This window comes from Balaenoptera musculus, chromosome 2 (genome assembly GCF_009873245.2).
Source record: "Balaenoptera musculus isolate JJ_BM4_2016_0621 chromosome 2, mBalMus1.pri.v3, whole genome shotgun sequence".
Lineage (NCBI taxonomy): Eukaryota > Metazoa > Chordata > Mammalia > Artiodactyla > Balaenopteridae > Balaenoptera > Balaenoptera musculus.
The window spans coordinates 62,086,891-62,105,233 of record NC_045786.1 but is presented as its reverse complement, the minus strand read 5'-3'; the positions used below and the strand labels follow the sequence as shown (position 1 = coordinate 62,105,233).

Here is an 18,343-nt window from a genome sequence, read left to right as displayed (position 1 = left end):
AAGCCTGAGTTCCTTCTGTCAGCACCCACGGTGTTGGGCACTGTTCTAGGCACTGGAGGTACAGCAGTGAACAAAGGGGTCTGTTTGTCTGAAGCATTTAATCCTGATTCTACATAGAGACTCAGTGGGTTGCCCAAGGTCACCCAGCCAGTTAATGGCAGATCTGCAGGCACATTTTGACCACTACACTAAATTCTTTTCACTACTATAGCTGCTTCTCAAACAACCTTGCCAAAAGTATCTGCTAAAATTACATAGACTAGTTAGGGGATTTCCAACCTCAGGAGACTCAATGACTAATTCTTATTTTTGGCTCCTCTCTGTTCAAAACATGTCTTTTTGTTGTTAACCTCAGATACTCTACTAAGAAGGACCCAAAGTATGCCTTTTTCTTCTCCCTCACATTTCAGAGCCACCCTGGCATTTTAATGAGAGTTTAAAAAAGCAAGTCTCATATTTCCAAACCCTTTCCAGGAGGCAATCTTGCTGATATTGAGCTGATGATATGGCTTCCTGTGCACAAAATAACATTTCCTGATTTGGTGTTTTATTTAGCACCTGTATATCCCTCCTCACTACTACACCTATATAAAAGTTTGGTTTTTAATTTTCAAGCTGCCTCCTTTTTGCCACGGAGTATTCAAGTTTCTTTCAGAGTGAGAATTCGGAAGGTGATTATAGAAATGAATTCTCTATTGTAGATAGATAATTCTCCAGAAAGCTGTCTAGGATGAAAACTTGCTTCTCTAGATTTTAGATTTCCTTCTGATGGTTAAAATTGGTTTCTGTGTGGGTAACAACAAAGCAGTGCCCTAGAAACCACTTCAGTGTATGTTAAATGACGATTTCTTAGAATTGTGAATCAGGGCTTTTGCAGTGAGGATCTGGTTCTCTGGAATCAGTTGGCCAAGTTGGGATTCCTAAGGAGTGAGCAAACACACTGTCCTGAGTTTTCTGAGGGACCCTATCCAAAAACATCACTACTTATTGAATTTCCCACCTTCCTCTCACAGGGAGACTCCCTGTGTGTACTCCCACCTCTGCAGGTCACATCATTTTCTCAAAGGGAGTGCCGTGTAAAATGATAACCAGAATTCATGGAGCATCTCTTATGGGTCTACTTAGGCAGTAGACATTCTAATAGAATGCTCTAGAATTGTAAGTTCTTGCACCTGCTCTCAAGTTATTTATAACCTAATTGCTGGTCTTCCTGGTATGAACAAAGTTGTTGGTTTGTTAATAAATTCCTACCGTATGACCCTGACTTGTGGTTCATTTCTACATAACTAGAGCAAATACTATAGTGTTTTCTAACAAAGGAGGAAGCATGATCTGAGTGTCCACCTACTTTGGATAGGAAATAAATTTGTATCCAAAATCCTGTGACTGGTTTAGAGCATTGTAAATGTCATGGCAGCAAATACCAGAGGATGGTTTTTATGAAGAATAATAGTGTTCTCCATACCTTTGAAGAATTAATTTTTACTCCATTGTTTTGACTACCTTGCAATAGGGTAAGTTAAGTATTAATACCATCGATTCATGTTAAAATCACATTAGTATAAGTCAGTGCCTTACAATGGTCAAATGGTTGCTCACTAACCAATGGAAATGAACTGTTGGTTCCACAGAATCGCTTCACAGATTCTAAATGCTACTTCTTAGGGGCACTGGATTGTATGCCCTTTAAGATAAATTCTATAATCAAGGGCCTAGCCCTGAACAGATTAGAGCCCAAAGATCATACTGAGGAGAACAAATCAGACAGTTCAGTAAAGGGTCGGGGACAGATGCTCCTGGAGTAGGTATCCTCAACTCACCTTTATTTTAAGTTGATATATAGAAATCAATGTATTATAAAATGCACACATGTTAAGTGTTCAGATTGATGTTTCAGCGATTGTATACCTCTGTGAGATAACCACCCAAAAGAAGATATAGTTACCATTAACCCAGAAAGTTCCCTTGTTCATCTTTCAAATCATCCCTGCTCCCCTCCCTACTCCAATGATCATTTGCCGATTTTTCTCACTGAAGATTTATTTTGCCTGCTTTTGGACTTTATATAACTGAATCATATAATATGTACTCTTACATCTGGCTTCTTTCATTTATAACGCTTTAAAGACTCATGCATATTGTTGTATGTATTGATAAATTATTCTTTATTGCTGAGTAGCATTTCATTCTATAAATATACCACAATTTGTTTATTCATTCTCCTATTGATGGACTTTTAGGTTGTTTCATTTGGGGCAATTATGAATAAGGATATTATATATATATTCTTAAGTTATATTTTTTTGTTTTGTGGGTACATGTTTTCATTTCTCTTGGATAAATACCTAAGAGTAGAAAATTGCTGAGTCATAACTTTTTGAGAAACTGCCTTCCTGTTTTCTGAAGTGATTTATCATTTTGTACTCTTATCAGTGATGTATGGGAGTTTCAGTTACTTCATATTATCAGTGTTTTTTATGTTAGCCATTTTAGTGGGTATGAAATAACTCTATGATTTTAATTTACATTACATTTCCCTGATGATTAGTGATGTTGAGCACTTTTCATATGCTTGTTTTATATTTGTATATCTTTCATGAAATGTCTTTCATGTCTTTTCCCATTTTAAAATTGAATTGTCTTTTTATTGTGGTTATTCTGTGAATTCTGGATACAAGTCCTTTGATGGGTATATGTGCTGTGATTTTTTTTTTGTAGACTATGGTTTGTTCACTTTCTTACTGGGATCTTTTGATGAACAGAAATTTTTATTTTGATAAAGTCCACCTTATCAAGTTTTTCTTTTATGATTTTATGACCCCCAAGCTCACAAAGAATGTATTTTCTTCTAGAAGTTTTATGGTTTGGGGTTTTATGGCTATCTATTATCCATCTCACTGGTTTTAGGTTTTAAATCTATGGTTTGAAGTTTTACATTTAAGTATATGATCCATCTCCAATTAATTATTTGTACAGAACAAGGTTTATTTCAACATAGATACCCAGTTGTTCCAGCAACATTTGTTTAAAAAGATTTTCCTTCACCCATTAGATTGACTTGGCATCTTGGTTGAAAATCAACTGACCATATGTGTGTGTAGTTATTTCTAGACTCTCTATTCTGTTTCCCACAGAATACTTCATTTCCCACAATACTTCATTATTATTTCTGTTCATGTTTTCCAGCCAGTCTAGGGTTCCATGTGTTATAAATTCCCTTTAATCTGAAGAACTTTCTTTTTAACATTTGTTCTATTGCAGTTTTTCTAAAGATGAATTCTCTCAGCTTTTATCTGTCAGAGAATATCTTTATTTTTCAGGGGTATTTTAGTTGAATATTAAATTCTATGTTGACCTTTTATTCTTTTAGTATTTTAAAGTCATTTATTTGTCCTCAGGTCTCATTTGTTTCTGGTAAGAAATCATCATTTTTATGTGTCTCCCTGTCCATAATGTGATTCCCCCCCATGGTTACATCTGCTCCTTATCTTTGGTTTTCAGCAGATCGACTATGATATGTCTAGGTATGTTTTTCTTTGTATGGAGTTTACTGAACCTCTTGTATCTGTGTTGCTGTCTTTCATTAATATTGGGTATTTCTTGGCTATTATCTCTTCAAATATTTCTTCTGTTCCATACTCTCCCGCCTTGCCTCTCCTTCTGAGACTCCAATTACACCTATATTAGATGATTTGACATTATCCTACGGATCTCAGATGATTTTCCCTCATTCTTTTCTCTTTTTGTTTTTAGTTTGAATACTTGACACTTAGCTGTCGTCAAGTACCCTGATGCTTTTCTCTTAAACCTATCTGATGAAATCTTTCTGCTACTGTATTTTTTATTTCTAGCATTTCATTATGTTTGTATAGTTATTATGTTTCTGCTTAAATTTTCCATTTTTCATGTATGTTGTCCACATTTTCCACTAGAGTTTTTAAAGCATTTTCATCATAGTTATTTCAAAAACCCTATCTATTGATTGTAATATTTTAGCCTCCACTAGATTTTTAAGCATTTTACTTTCAGCCAGAGTTATTTTAAAGATCCCACTGATAATTCAACATCTGGGTCATTTCTCATTCTGCTTCTCTTGAACCTTTCCTCTGTGACCATGGATCTTATTTTCTTGCTTTTGCACATGTCTTGTATATTTGATTGTATGCTGGACGTTTTGTATAAAAAACAGGAGAGACTGAAGTATTACTTCAAATTGGGGCATGCCCATTTTTCTTTCAGCCATTTGAGTAATGGCTCAGTCAATCTGATGTATATTTGACCTAGATCTGGGCACTATTGCAGCCTTAGTTTGATTCAGTTCACCCTGACTTTGCTTCGTAGCTAAGGTGTCAGCTTTTGGAAATGTAGGAGATCTCTTCTAGTGGAAAATGTGGACAAACCAGCCTAGCTGCCAGATTTTCTTGGGCACTGGGATAGGGGGGTAGAGAGGTATTTCTCTCAGCTCTTGTGTGTGCCCTACCCTTAGTCTTTTCAGGAAGAATGCCCACAATGCCTGGGGGATGGGTCTCTCAGCCCTCCTGCCTCACTCTCAGCCTTCAAGAGTATCTGTGGTGGATTTCTCAGCATTCCTGCTTTGCCTCCTCATTTTAAGGTTATCTTGCACTTGGGAAAGTCTCCACTTACCTCAAGGGAAGGAGTAATCTGTCTCAACTTTTCTATTATACACACCCCCTTCCCACTTTTGGTTACTACCTACCTGTACTTTTTTTAAGATCCAAGAGGTAAGATTGGTGGGTGGGTGCAGGTTTTCTCTGTGGATTTGGGTCCTCTAGATTCTAATGTCATGCCAGCCTCCATGAGGCTGACAGTTTTGTTAAATTTCAACTGGCTTCTCTTTATTCCCCTATGGTGGATTTCTCTTCTTAGTATAGTTCAGCCAGGAATATGAGCAGCCATGTATCTCTTCTCTCCTATGAAGGACTTAGCATTTTCTGGAGGTTAGTTCACTTAGGGTTTCTTTATGTCCTTAGCTTTCTGATGAGTTAAAAATATTTTTGATTTTCTAGCTAATCTAGCCTTTGTTTGCTAGGGTGGGAGATATATTCTCCTGTGGTTTTCTACATACAAATGAGAAGTGAATTCTAGGAATGGGAGTTTAAAAAAAAGTTTCATTTACATATTTTAAAAATAATTTTAAAAATTATATATACATGGATAATAAAATGTTAAATTTTACAGAGTGGTGAACAATGAAAAGCGAATTACCTTCCCATTATAGGTTCCCAAGTCCTCTCTACTCCCTCTACAGAGACAAACATCATTACCAGTTTCTTGATTGTTTCTCAAAATTCTGTATACAAAAAGTGTGCATATCTTCCCCCCTTATTTTTTTAATACAAATAGAACCATACTATATCTTCTATACTTTGTTTTTCTCATTTAACTATTTCACCATCTTGAAGTCCTTTACAGACTGCATAATATGTCTTCGTATGGTTGTACCGTGGTTTATTTGAACAGTCCCTGGTGATGGACATTTGGATTGTTACCAGTTTTGTTTTGTTTTTTTCTCACAAACATTGCAGTATATATGCCTTTGCCCACATTTGTGGTTGAGTATCTGTAGTATCAGGAATGGGCATATTTAAAATGCTTCATGAAGGCCCCTGGAGCTTCATATTAATTCAAAGTGTTTCTCAAGGTGTTGGCTGGGCTCTCAGCAGTTGGTGGTATGGGTTTGGGGAAGACTGGATACCGCAAAAGACTCATGAGGTGCTGGAGAGTTGCCTGGCAGGTGGTGTCAGAACAAAGCTGGTAGACCCTGCCAGAGTAGGAGTGACATATTAAAGTATTTCAAATGTAGAAACTCAACTGTAATTCCTTCTTTATACATATATTGGGGATGTTAAAAAGTTACTGATGTCAGATTGCTGTCTTGCCTCCTCAGCCCCTACCATGGGGTAAAAAAGATAAATACCATTTTGTTTGGAATGTCTTACCCAGCTATATGACTTGAATGATCCTGATAAACAAGATTACATCCAAGGAGGTTTTCTAAGGGAAATGAAGACTTATATGTTATACAAGAAACATTATCTATGTGATTCTGGGATCTTCCTGTGAAGATGTTATGTTTTTTGAGATTTTTTTTCTAATTACCTATCTAATTAGCACATTAAGTTTGGTTATTGACATTTGAGAAACCAACGTGCTTTCTCATGAAAAGGGCCCTTGCACAGAAAGTGCTCTTTTTTCTAAGATCTGGGGTCAAAGGAGAGATTTTTAAGCATATAATAATGGCTTCTACTTATTTAATAACATAGGCACAAAAAATGTCATTTACTTCTCACAGGACCCCTTTCAGGGAGATTTTATATATTAGGAAGTATGCTCATGAGCTTTCTACCAACATCATCTTCCCTAAGGCTCCCCACCTCAGTAACTGACTATACTATTCACTCAGTTGCTTTTAAAGTTAGAAACGAAGTAATCTTTCTGTGACATCTATATCCCTTTCCTTCATTCTCCCATATCCAATTCTACACCTTAGGAAATTTGTTTTACCTCCTAAAATTCTTGAGAATCCATTCACTTTTTCTCCTTTTCCCTTCACTCTAGTCCAAGTGAACTGTTTTATCATTTCATTTGCAGTATCCTTTTAGTCACCCCTAGATAATCAATTCTTGTCCCCCTCTCAATTCATTCTCCACTCATTAGCTAACATGAACACATTCATTCATTTAACATGACTTAAATGTTAATTTTGACTATGTTACTCCTTGCTCAAAACTCTCTAGTGCCTTCCCAATGTCCTTAGAGTAAAATCCCTCGCATGGCCTCTGTGGATCTGCACCACTAGTCTCTCCTACCTCTCCACCTATTGCAACCAACTCTTTTCCCCTTCCTCTTTCCAGCCATGCTGGTCTTTCTGTGCTGCAAACTGGCCAAGCTGCTTCCATCCTCAGGGCCTTTGCACAAGCTTTTCCTTTGCCTTAGAATTTTTCCCCAGCCTGCCCACTTCCTCATCCCCCTTCCCCAAACTAATGCCTTATCCTTTAGGTCTCATTTTAAACATATCTTACCCAGGGAAACTTCCCTGTCCAAACAAGTCTAGATTGGATCTCCCTGTTATTTGCTTTTACTACTCTGTATTTTTCCTCAGCATTATCACAATTATATAGTTATGTTGTTCTTTTAATTTTCTCTGTTATTGGAATAGGTAATACATCCATTTCATACAGAATTCAAATTGTAACAGGGTATAGAGTCTCTTCCCTTCCCCGTCCCTCTGCTACCCAGTTTTCTTCCTTACAAGTAACTACTTCCATTTCATACAAAATTCAAATTGTAACAGAGTATAGAGCCTCTTCCCTTCCCCGTCCCTCTGCTACCCAGTTTTCTTCCTTACAAGTAACTACTTTTAGCATATTGAATATCCTTTCAGAGATTTTGAGTATATAAGCAATTATGTACATAATTTTCATCTTAATTTTGCCTTCTCTTTTATTAACAGATCCTATGTACATTTTTCTGCACTTTGTTTTTATCTGTTAATATATCTTGACAATTCTTCTATATCGCTATGTAAATGGTTTCTTTTTCATGTACCATACAGTATGGGCTCATCATTATTTCTTTAACCTTAATTATTGGGCATTTAGGTTGTTTTCAGGCTTTGGTTATTACGAACAATGCTGCATTGAATAACTCTGTATTTAAAGTCATTTTCCACATTTATACCTATAGAATATATTCCTAGAATTAAAATAAAGAAGTTAAAGGTTATGTGCATTTTAAATTTGGGTAGTAATTTCCAAACTGCTGTCAATGGAAGTTGTACAAATTCACATTCCCTCTAGCCACAGATGAAGAATGCATGTTTACTCACAACTCAATGAAAATTTTTGTTCTCTGACAATGTAAGAGGTGGAAAATATCTCTTGGAAACTTTAATTTGCATGTTTTCTCTTCCTTGCAAAGTTATATTTTCGTATGTTCAAGAGGCATTTGTATTTCTTCTTTAGTGAACTGTTTCTTCATAAACTTTGCTTACGTTATTTAATGTGTGACTTCCTCGCTACACTCCAAGGTCAGGGATCCCGCGTATTTCGCTCATCGCATAGCTCCTGGTACTGGAATGAATGAAGCTCAAAGAAATGACTGGCTCACGTCATGCAGTAGTCAAATACGGAACTCATGTTTGACTCGAAAGCCCACGTATTTCCACGGTCACCCAGTGGAAAGCCTGAGCATTTAATTCACCACAGCAGGGGCTAGAAAGGTAATGTAAAACGGCTGAAGTGTGCTGGGAAGACAGGACTGTGGCAAAAAGGCCAACAAATGCCTAAGTACAGTAGCAGCTGTTTTCAGATCTATTTTACCGCCAAGCAGGAATGCAGGCCCACTGTCGGATCATTATTTATTCCGAGGCCGGATTTCTGGCTTTCTTGCGAGATCTCCTGATTTTTAAGTATTTCCAGTCAAAACAAGACTGCCTTCAAATGCAGCCCACCAGCAGCGGATTTGCAAACTCTAGCGTAAACAAAAGTGGGAGGCTGATGAGGCGGGTAATACCTTAGTTAGACAAAGACAGCCGAGAAACAAGGAATTTTTATGTAAGGCGAGAATGAGGTTCTCCGCCGTAGGGTTTGGGCTTGAGGGCCGGGACTCCCGGAAAGACGCTGGAAATAAATGCTGGGTGGCGTCAAAGCAGAGCAGGGCCAGGCGGCGGGAGGGCGCGCTGCCGTCCCAGTTGTGGCTGGCCACTCCACCCAGCGCTTTTGGGGGTTTCTCAAGCAGCGTCCACACAATGGTGTAGGGCGGTAGGGGCTGGCCGGGATGAAGGGGACGACTGGCTGCGCATTCCCTCACCAGCTCCTTTAGAGCCAAGTGGGCCGCAGGAAATCACCCAACCCTTTCCCCGCTTCCGGAAGACCCTCCTCCTCCCAGGCAAAGCTTCCCGCTCGGCGATCTACTTCTTTCCCTACTCAGGCCCCTCCCCGCTTCCCCAGTCCTACGACTTCCGTTTGCCTGGTCTTTTGGGAAACAGCCGACTTCCGGCCTCGCAGCGGTGGGCGGAGCTAAGATGGCTGAGCAGAGACTCGCGACGGTGAGCGTTGAGGTTCTGCTTGGTGTCCCGGCTGCCAGGCGGGGTTGGGCAGGGCCAGGCGGAGCGGAGAAGGGGGGCTGGCGGTCGGTCTGTGTCCCACGCAGCTGCTGCTGGGGAAATGCGTGGCCGGGGCTGGAGCGCCTCGGGGTGGCCGGGGCGACACGGTCAGACTCCCGGGAACTGCTCCGTCTGGGGCCCTGCTGAATTCTTTGCAGCTCTGGGCCTGTGCTAGGACTGGGGTCTCTCTTGGGGTGCTCTAGGAGATTTTCATCGGAAATGGCTCTTTTCCTAGCTCCATGTTTTCTGTCTCATGAGGTTTGGAAAGGAAGCACTACCACCCGTGCAGAGACAGTTTCTGTTAATCCCCTGGATTAGGCATTGAATGAGACAAATCCTGGAAGCTTTCAGCGTCATTACCTTCTGCGGATGGGGCGAGAGCATGTTTTCGCAAATTTAGGAATTCAGCTGGCCTGAGTTAGTCGTTGATTTAAACTCCACAGAACTGCTAATACAGAGTAACTCAGGTGAATTCGGGATGACCCAGTAGTAGTTATTTTTGAGGCGTAAATTCATAATTGGATCTAATTTCTGTAAAATTCCAAGTGTGAAACCTTGTCTGCCTTGTTTTAATATTGAATTTCAAAGCATGTTCTGCACGTTTATTAGAATGACTTTAGTTATTTATTCGGGATTTATTGCCCTTTGAAAACCCCCCTGGAAAACTTAGGAGACAAAATAGCAGCCTTTGACAGACTTCTATAACTTAGTTTTGGCTGCTAGGGAGCTGGCCGGCCAGTATCACCTTGTCAGGGGGCCTGTTTGTTTTCCTGTCTCTCTTCATTTGCAGCGAAATCAAATTATTTTAGTGTAATTAGAAAACTCTGAATACAGACCAGGAGGCCCAAAGCAAAGATTTTTGTTAAGCTACGAATTAAAAAAAAATTAAAAGCATGATTAATGTTTCTAGATTTTAGACATTGAAAACATACTAAAGAAAATACTTCAGCTACATAGTCTTAAATGTTAGGTATAAGGGTAACATGACATTGTTGCAAATATAGCTTATCCTCTAGTGCTTACTGCAGGTATAGGTAGGTGTTCATGAACGGAATAGGAACGTGATGGCAGAATCGTTCTATACTTTTGAATCCCTGGTAGTGTATTAAAGAGGATGACGTTTTTGTTTTTTTTTAAATTTATTTTTGGCTGCGTTGGGTCTTCGTTGCTGCATGCAGGCTTTCTCTAGTTGCCGTGAGCAGAGTCTACTCATCCTTGCGGTGCGCGGGCTTCTCATTGCGGTGGCTTCTCTTGTTGCGGAGCTCGGGCTCTAAGGCTGTGGGCTTCAGTAGTTGTGGCTCATGGGCTCTAGAGCGCAGGCTCAGTAGTTGTGGCGCACGAGCTTAGTTGCTCCACGGCATGTGGGATCTTACTGGACCAGGGATCGAACCCGTGTCCCCTGCATTGGCAGGTGGATTCTTTTTTTTTCTTTATAAATTTATTTATTTTTGGCTGTGTTGGGTCTTTGTTGCCGCAGGCAGGCTTTCTCTAGTTGCGGCGAGCGGGGGCTACTCTTTTGTTGCGCGGGCTTGTCATTGCGGTGGCTTCTCTTGTTGCGGAGCACGGGCTCTAGGCGTGCAAGCTTCAGTAGTTGTGGCACGTGGGCTCAGTAGTTGTGGCTCGCGAGCTCTAGAGTGCAGGCTCAGTAGTTGTGGCGCAAGGGCTTAGTTGCTCCGCGGCATGTGGGATCTTCCCGGACCAGGGCTCGAACCCATGTCCCCTGCATTGGCAGACGGATTCTTAACTACTGTGCCACCAGGGAAGCCTAACAGGCGGGTTCTTAATAACCGTGCCACCAGCGAAGTCTGGCTTTTTTTTTTTTGATATGACTTTAGCACTTCAGCTGCAAGTTAACTAATCATTTCCATTATTATCAAGTTTAATGCTAGCAGTGTTATATTTATAGTAACTCATCTTTCAGGTTACCACTGCATGGAAATTTGAATTTTATCCTTTTTGGAAGTGATAATGGCATCTTGTAATAGAATTAAAAGGACTTAGCAGTGCCACTCCTAGACCTGTATCCCATTGAAATAAAAGCAAAACATAAGCACCCAGTCCAAGGTACTCATTGCAGTACTGTTTATAATGGCAAAAAGCTGGAAACAAAGTGAATGCCCATTAGTAGGGTAATGGATGACTTCTGATATGCCCATACTGAGGAATATTATGCAGCCATTGAAAAGAATGTTAGGACTATATACATTGATGTGGAGAGATTTCCATGGTTTACATTTAAATAAAAGCTAGTTGTGGAGTGGGGTGTTAAAAAAAGAAAGTTCAACTTGGCTTTATTCAGTGATTCACGAATCAGTCAGCATCCAGTCTAGCAGATAGAAAGGAGCTCTGAGGAGCTGTACAAAATAGAATGCTTTAACAGGCAACAAGGAGCAGGAACAAGGAAGTTACAGACAGAGTGAGTTGGTTATTGCAAGGTCACTTTCCTTTAGGGGATGGCAGAGGTTTATCAGTCATATTATGTAACTAGGGCTGATCAGATGACTCCTGATTGACTGGTTTAAAATTCCATTTCTGGGAGAGCTGAAACTGTAAGGCTCTGTTTGGTGACATGAGGCTTAGCAAATATGATTCCATGTTGGGCCTGTTGTCTTGTTTTTAACAAGGGTATATTGTTTGATCTGTTTGTGACACAAAGGAAAAACATGTAGATCTATAGATATGGATACACATAGATGTGGATGAGAGAAGACTAAAAGACTTAAAACTCAGAGAATTTTGAACAAATTCATAAGTAAAAATCTAAGAATTCTGCAGCAAAGGCCTTGAGACTAGGAGACACCCCAGCAAAAAAGAGTAAAACTAGTCCAAGGTGGGACACACAGAAATTCTAATATGCTACCAAACTACTGAGAATTATTACCTATTCCTTAGGAAAACTAGGGACTGATATTTATGTTTTATTTAAGAATATATAATAAATAGTTTAGAGATCTTAAAAAAAACCAAGCAAATAGCTCTGGTTTCTATGCTTTATACTTATAAACATTTTTATAACTCCCTAATTACTATTTTTTGGTGTATTTGTATAAATACCCATCAATCTTCCTGTAAATTAAAAGATTAAACCTTTCAGAACAGAAAGCAAAAATTACTACTGCACTAGTTGATTTGGCTCAGATATAGTGCCTAGCACATATTAAGTGCTACATGAATATTTGTTAGATGAATAAATCATCACAGAACTACTCAAAAATGAAGAAAGAACCAAAAAAAGTAAAGAACTTATTCTATATATATCCCAGTTATGAATGAGATTGAGTGGGCTAATAGAATCCTTTGTATCTCAGAATGTCCTGGAAGATCTTTTGAGAAAGAGACTCATCAAAAAATTATAATTTATTTTAATTCTACTTTGTGCAGAAGAAAGCATTGCTGACTCATGAAAATGCTTTTTGACCCTTTAAGATTCTTACTTTTCCCCAAAGTAAAAAAGAAATCCCAGTTAGATTAAAAAAAAAAAAAATTGGGTTCTTTTGCATTATAAAAATAGCTATGGGACTTCCCTGGTGGTCCAGTGGCTAAGACTCTGCACTTGCAATGCAGGGGGCCCAGGTTGGATCCCTGGTGAGGGAACTAGATCCCGCATGCCGTAGCTAAAAGATTCCACATGCTGCAACTGAAGATCCCGCATGCAGCAATGAAAATCCCGCATGCCACAACTAAGACCTGGCACAGCCAAATAAATAAATAAATATTAGAAAAAAACAGCTTTGTTGAGGTATAATACACATACCATAAAATCTACCTATTTTAAGTATGCAGTTTGATCAGTTTTAGTAAATTTATACAGTTGCACAATTGTCACCATGATCTACTTACGTCTGTCCGTCAGTCCAGAAAGTTCCCTTGTAACCACTTGCAGCCTATCTCTAATCCTAACCCCAGCCCCATGGCTGATCTGCTTTCTGTCTGCATAGTTTTGCCTTTTCTACAATTTCATATAATGGAATCACTTAGCATGTGTTTTAAGGTTCATTCATATTGTTGTATGTAGCAGTAGTTTGTAACTTTTTATCTAAGCAGAATTCCACTATATGAACATACACATTTTGTTTATCCACAAATTGATGGACATTGGAACATTTCCTGTTTTTGGTTATTTGAATAATGTCACTATTGTTACTGGCATGCAAATCTTTGCATGCATATGTTTTCATTTCTCTAGGAGAGTAATTGCTGGGTTGTATGGTAAATTTATGTTTAAAAAAAAAAACCTGCTAAACTGTTTTCTAAAGTGGCTATACTCTACCGTTTTACATTCCCATGAGCAGTGTATGAAGGATTCAGTTTTTCCACACCCTTGTGAACACTTGGTATTGTCAGTCTTTTTGATTTTAGCCATTCTAGTGGATGTGTAGTAGTGGTTATTGTGATTTTAATTTGTATCTCCCTAATGAATAATGATATTCAATATTTTTTAATGTGCTTATCCATCTATATCTCTTTGAAGTGTCTCTACAGATCTTTTGCCCATTTAAAAATGGGTTATTTCTTTTATTATTAAGATTTCTGTATATGTTAAATCAAGGTAATAAAATAGCTAAAAGAACAAATTATGTATTCTCTTTTATTTTGAGGAGTTTTTGGTTGTTATGAAATATATCATACTTCGAAAAGAATGAATAAAAGGTTATTTGTAAGTTTTAAAGAACAATGCTGTTGACCTAGGAACAACATGGGGATTAGGGGCACTGATCCTCTGCACGGTTGAAAATCTAAGTAAAGCTTACAGTGATCCTCCCTATCCCCAGTTCCCTTGCATCTGTGGATTCAACCAACCTTGGAATATAGCACTGTAGTATTTACTATTGAAAAAAATCCGTATATAAGTGGACCCTCAAGGTTCAAACCCCTGTTGTTCAAGCATCAACTCTATAATAAAAGCTTGTGTTCCTACCTCACATGTTAAGAAATGAGTCATTAAAAATAACTTTGGGGCTTCCCTGGTGACACAGTGGTTAAGAATCCGCCTGCCGGGGGCTTCCCTGGTGGTGCAGTGGTTGAGAGTCTGCCTGCCAATGCAGATGACATGGGTTCGAGCCCTGGTCTGGGAGGCTCCCACATGCCGCGGAGCAACTAAGCCCGTGAGCCACAACTACTGAGCCTGCGCGTCTGGAGCCTGTGCTCCGCAACAAAAGAGGCCGCGATAGTGCGAGGCCCGCGCACCGCGATGAAGAGTGGCCCCCGCTCGCCGCAACTGGAGAAAGCCCTCGCACAGAAACGAAGACCCAACACAGCCAAAAATAAATAAATAAATAAATTAAAAAAAAAATTCTATGAGAACAAAGTTTAAAAAAAAAAAAAAAAAAGAATCCGCCTGCCAATGCAGGGGACACGGGTTTGAGCCCTGGTCCAGGAAAATCCCACATGCTGCAGAGCAACTAAGCCCGTGTGCCACAACTACTGAGCCTGCACTCTAGAGCCTATAAGCCACAACTACTGAAGCCCGCGCGCCTAGAGCCCGTGCTCCGCAACAAGAGAAGCCACTGCAGTGAGAAGCCCGGGCACCTCAACGAAGAGTAGCCCCCGCTCGCTGCAACTAGAGAAAGCCTGTGCGCAGCAATGAAGAGCCAAAGCAGCCAAAAATAAATAAATAAATAAATACATAAAAAACACACAAAAAACTTTGAAACCTAAATGTCTCCCCTACCTCATTTTCCTCCTTCTCCGTCAGAAATGATCTCTTTCCTCAATTTTATGTTAATTATTCTTTTGGTTTTCTTTTTTAAAAATTTATTTATTTATTTATTATTATTTTTTTGGCTGTGCCGGGTCTTAGTCGTGGCATGTGGGATCTTCATTGTGGCATGCGTACTTCTTAGTCGTGGCATGCGTGCGGGATCTAGTTCCCCAACCAGGGATTGAACCTGGGCACCCTGCATTGTAAGTGCGGAGTCTTACCCACTGGACCACCAGGGAAGTCCCTCTTTTGGTTTTCTTTATAGCTTTTGTCATACTTAATACCCTTAAACAATATATTGATTTTTAAAAAATTAATGTTTAGTTTTTTCATTTTTTAATGCTGTGAAGTATCTCATTATAGGGAAATGCTACAGTATGTCCATTCTATTAGATAGAGATTTGGGTTATTTCTGATTTTTTTCCAGCTTTACTGAGGTATAATTGACAAATAAAGTTAGTATACAACATGAGGATTTTATACACACACACACACACACACACACACACACACACACACAGTGAAAGGATTCCCACCGCTGAGTTAATTAAATACACTCATCACCTCATATGTATAACTATTTTGTGTGTGTGAGAACAGTTAAATTCTATTCTCTTAAATTTCAGTTATACAGTACAGTGTTATCAACTATAGTCACCATGTTATGCATTAGATCCTTAGACCATATTCATCCTTAACCCTGGCAAGCACTTTTCTACTCTCTGTTTCTGTAAGTTCAACTTTTTTTTTCCTTCTGGTTTTTAATTAAAAAAAAAGAATGCTGCTATGAACAGGGCCAGGACTAGGGTAAGGCAACTGAAGCGCTTAGGGTACAACATTTAAGGAGTAAGAGTATCTCATACCTGGCTATGAACACTCATATATGTCTCCTGATCTAAGAATTTCCCCAGGGTATTCCTCGAAGTGGATTGCTGGTTTCTGGGCTATGTACATCTTCAACCTTGTAACTTATGGGAGATTCTGCGGTGATTGTAACAATGTATGCTTCTACCACCAGTTCCTCTTGCTCACATCCTTGATATAGCTTTAAATTTTGTCAATATGGTGGATATGAAATGAAGTCTTAATGTGATAGTAATTTACATTTCCCTGATTAGTAATTAGGTAGAGCATCACTGGTTGTCTCCATTTCCTTTTCTGTGCAATGCCTGGTTCTTATGTTTTGCTTATTTTTCTACCTCACTATTTGTTTTTCTTATTGATTTATAGTTATTTATAGTTGCGGGCTGTTAATTCTTTGTCTTTTTTTGGTTTTGTTTTGTATTGCAAATATCTTCTCTTAGTCTTCTGTCTTTATTTCTTCTTTGGAACAGAAGTTATTAATTTTTTTTTTTTTTTTTGGCCGAGCTGCGCAGCTTATGGGGTCTTAGTTCCCCAACCAGGGGTTGAACCCAGGGACACTGGCAGTGAAAGCACCAAGTCCTAACCACTGGACTGCCAGGAAAGTCCCCAGAAGTTATTAATTTTAATGTAGTTGAATGTTTAGATCTTTTCTTAATTGGTTTGTGCTTTTATATCTTGTTGGAAGTAATCCTTCCCTACCTTATGTGTTTTTTTTAACATCTTTATTGAAGTATAATTGCTTTCCAATGGTGTATTAGTTTCTGCTTTATAACAAAGTGAATCAGCTATACATATACATATATCCCCATATCTCCTCCCTCTTGTGTCTCCCTCCCACCCTCCCTGCCCCACCCCTCTAGGTGGTCACAAAGCACCGAGCTGATCTCCCTGTGCTATGTGGCTGCTTCCCACTAGCTTTTTCACATTTGGTAGTGTATATATGTCCATGCCACTCTCTCACTTCGTCCCAACTTCCCCTCCCCTCTCCCCGTGTCCTCAGTCCATTCTCTACGTCTGCGTCTTTATTCCTGTCCTGCCCCTAGGTTCTTAAGAGCCATTTTTTTTTCTTTTTTAGATTCCATATATATGTGTTAGCATATGGTATTTGTTTTTCTCTTTCTGACTTACTTCACTCTGTATGACAGACTCTAGGTCCATCCACCTTACTACAAATAACTCAATTTTGCTTTTTTTTATGGCGGAGTAATATTCCATTGTATATATGTGCCACATCTTCTTTACCCATTCATCTGTCGATGGACACTTAGGTTGCTTCCATGTCCTGGCGATTGTAAATAGTGCTGCAATGAACATTGTGGTACATGACTCTTTTTGAATTATGGTTTTCTCAGGGTATATGCCCAGTAGTGGGATTGCTGGGTCGTATGGTAGTTCTACTTTTAGTTTTTTAAGGAACCTCCATACTGTTCTCCATAGTGGCTGTATCAGTTTACATTCCCACCAACAGTGCAAGAGTGTTCCCTTTTCTCCACACCCTCTCCAGCATTTATTGTTTGTAGATTTTTTGATGATGGCCATTCTGACTGGTGTGAAGTGATACCTCATTGTAGTTTTGATTTGCATTTCTCTAATGATTAGTGATGTTGAACATCCTTTTATGTGTTTGTTGGCAATCTCTATATCTTCTTTGGAGAAATGTCTGTTTAGGTCTTCTGCCCATTTTTGGATTGGGTTGTTTGTTTTTTTTTGATATTGATGTGCATGAGCTGCTTGTATATTTTGGAAATTAATCCTTTGTCAGTTGCCTTGATTGCAAATATTTTCTCCCATTCTGAGGGTTGTCTTTTTGTCTTTCTTAAGGTTTCCTTTGCTGTGCAAAAGCTTTTAAGTTTCATTAGGTCCCATTTGTTTATTTTTGTTTTTATTTCCATTTCTCTTGGAGGTGGGTCAAAAAGGATCTTGCTGTGATGTATGTCATAGAATGTTCTGCCTATGTTTTCCTCTAAGAGTTTTATAGTGTCTGGCTTTATATTTAGGTCTTTAATCCATTTTGAGTTTGTTTTTTTGTATGGTGTTAGGGAGTGTTCTAATTTCATTCTTTTACATGTAGCTGTCCAGTTTTCCCAGCACCACTTATTGAAGAGACTGTCTTTTCTCCATTGTATATTCTTGCCTCCTTTATCAAAAATAAGGTGACCATATGTGCATGGGTTTATCTCTGGGCTTTCTGTCCTGTTCCATTGATCTAGATTTCTGTTTTTGTGCTAGTGCCATACTGTCTTGATTACTGTAGCTTTGTAGTATAGTCTGAAGTCTGGGAGCCTGATTCCTCCAGCTCCGTTTTTCTGTCTCAAGATTGCTTTGGCTATTCGGGGTGTTTTGTGTTTCCATACAAATTGTGAAATTTTTTGTTCTAGTTCTGTGAAAAATGCCATTGGTAGTTTGATAGGGATTGCATTGAATCTGTAGATTGCTTTGGGTAGTTTAGTCATTTTCACAATGTTGATTCTTCCAATCCAAGAACATGGTATATCTCTCCATCTGTTGGTATCATCTTTTTTTTTTTTTTAAACCTAGCTATATATATATATATTTTATTTTATTTTATTTATTTATTTATTTATTTATGGCTGTGTTGGGTCTTCGTTTCTGTGCGAGGGCTTTCTCTAGTTGCGGCGAGTGGGGGCCAC

At 39.0% G+C, this 18,343-nt stretch overlaps 1 protein-coding gene and 2 non-coding genes across 5 annotated transcripts in view; 2 read left to right on the top strand and 1 right to left on the bottom strand.

The window, feature by feature from the left end:
* Positions 1-8,262: 8,262 nt before the first annotated feature.
* BBS4 (Bardet-Biedl syndrome 4) overlaps positions 8,263-18,343 on the top strand; it is a 46,648-nt gene continuing 36,567 nt past the window's right edge. The window contains exon 1 of one of the 3 annotated variants that reach the window (XM_036845200.1): positions 8,263-9,070. In XM_036845200.1, coding sequence (XP_036701095.1) covers positions 9,047-9,070 — 24 coding nt within the window. In that variant the 5' untranslated portion in view covers positions 8,263-9,046. The remainder of the gene's footprint in view (positions 9,071-18,343) is intronic. The other 2 variants (XM_036845199.1, XM_036845201.1) reach the window with 2 other exon arrangements.
* On the top strand, positions 12,649-12,721 carry TRNAA-UGC. The gene has a single exon. It is a non-coding gene; the product is annotated as a tRNA-Ala (tRNA).
* On the bottom strand, positions 14,995-15,067 carry TRNAV-UAC. The gene has a single exon. It is a non-coding gene; the product is annotated as a tRNA-Val (tRNA).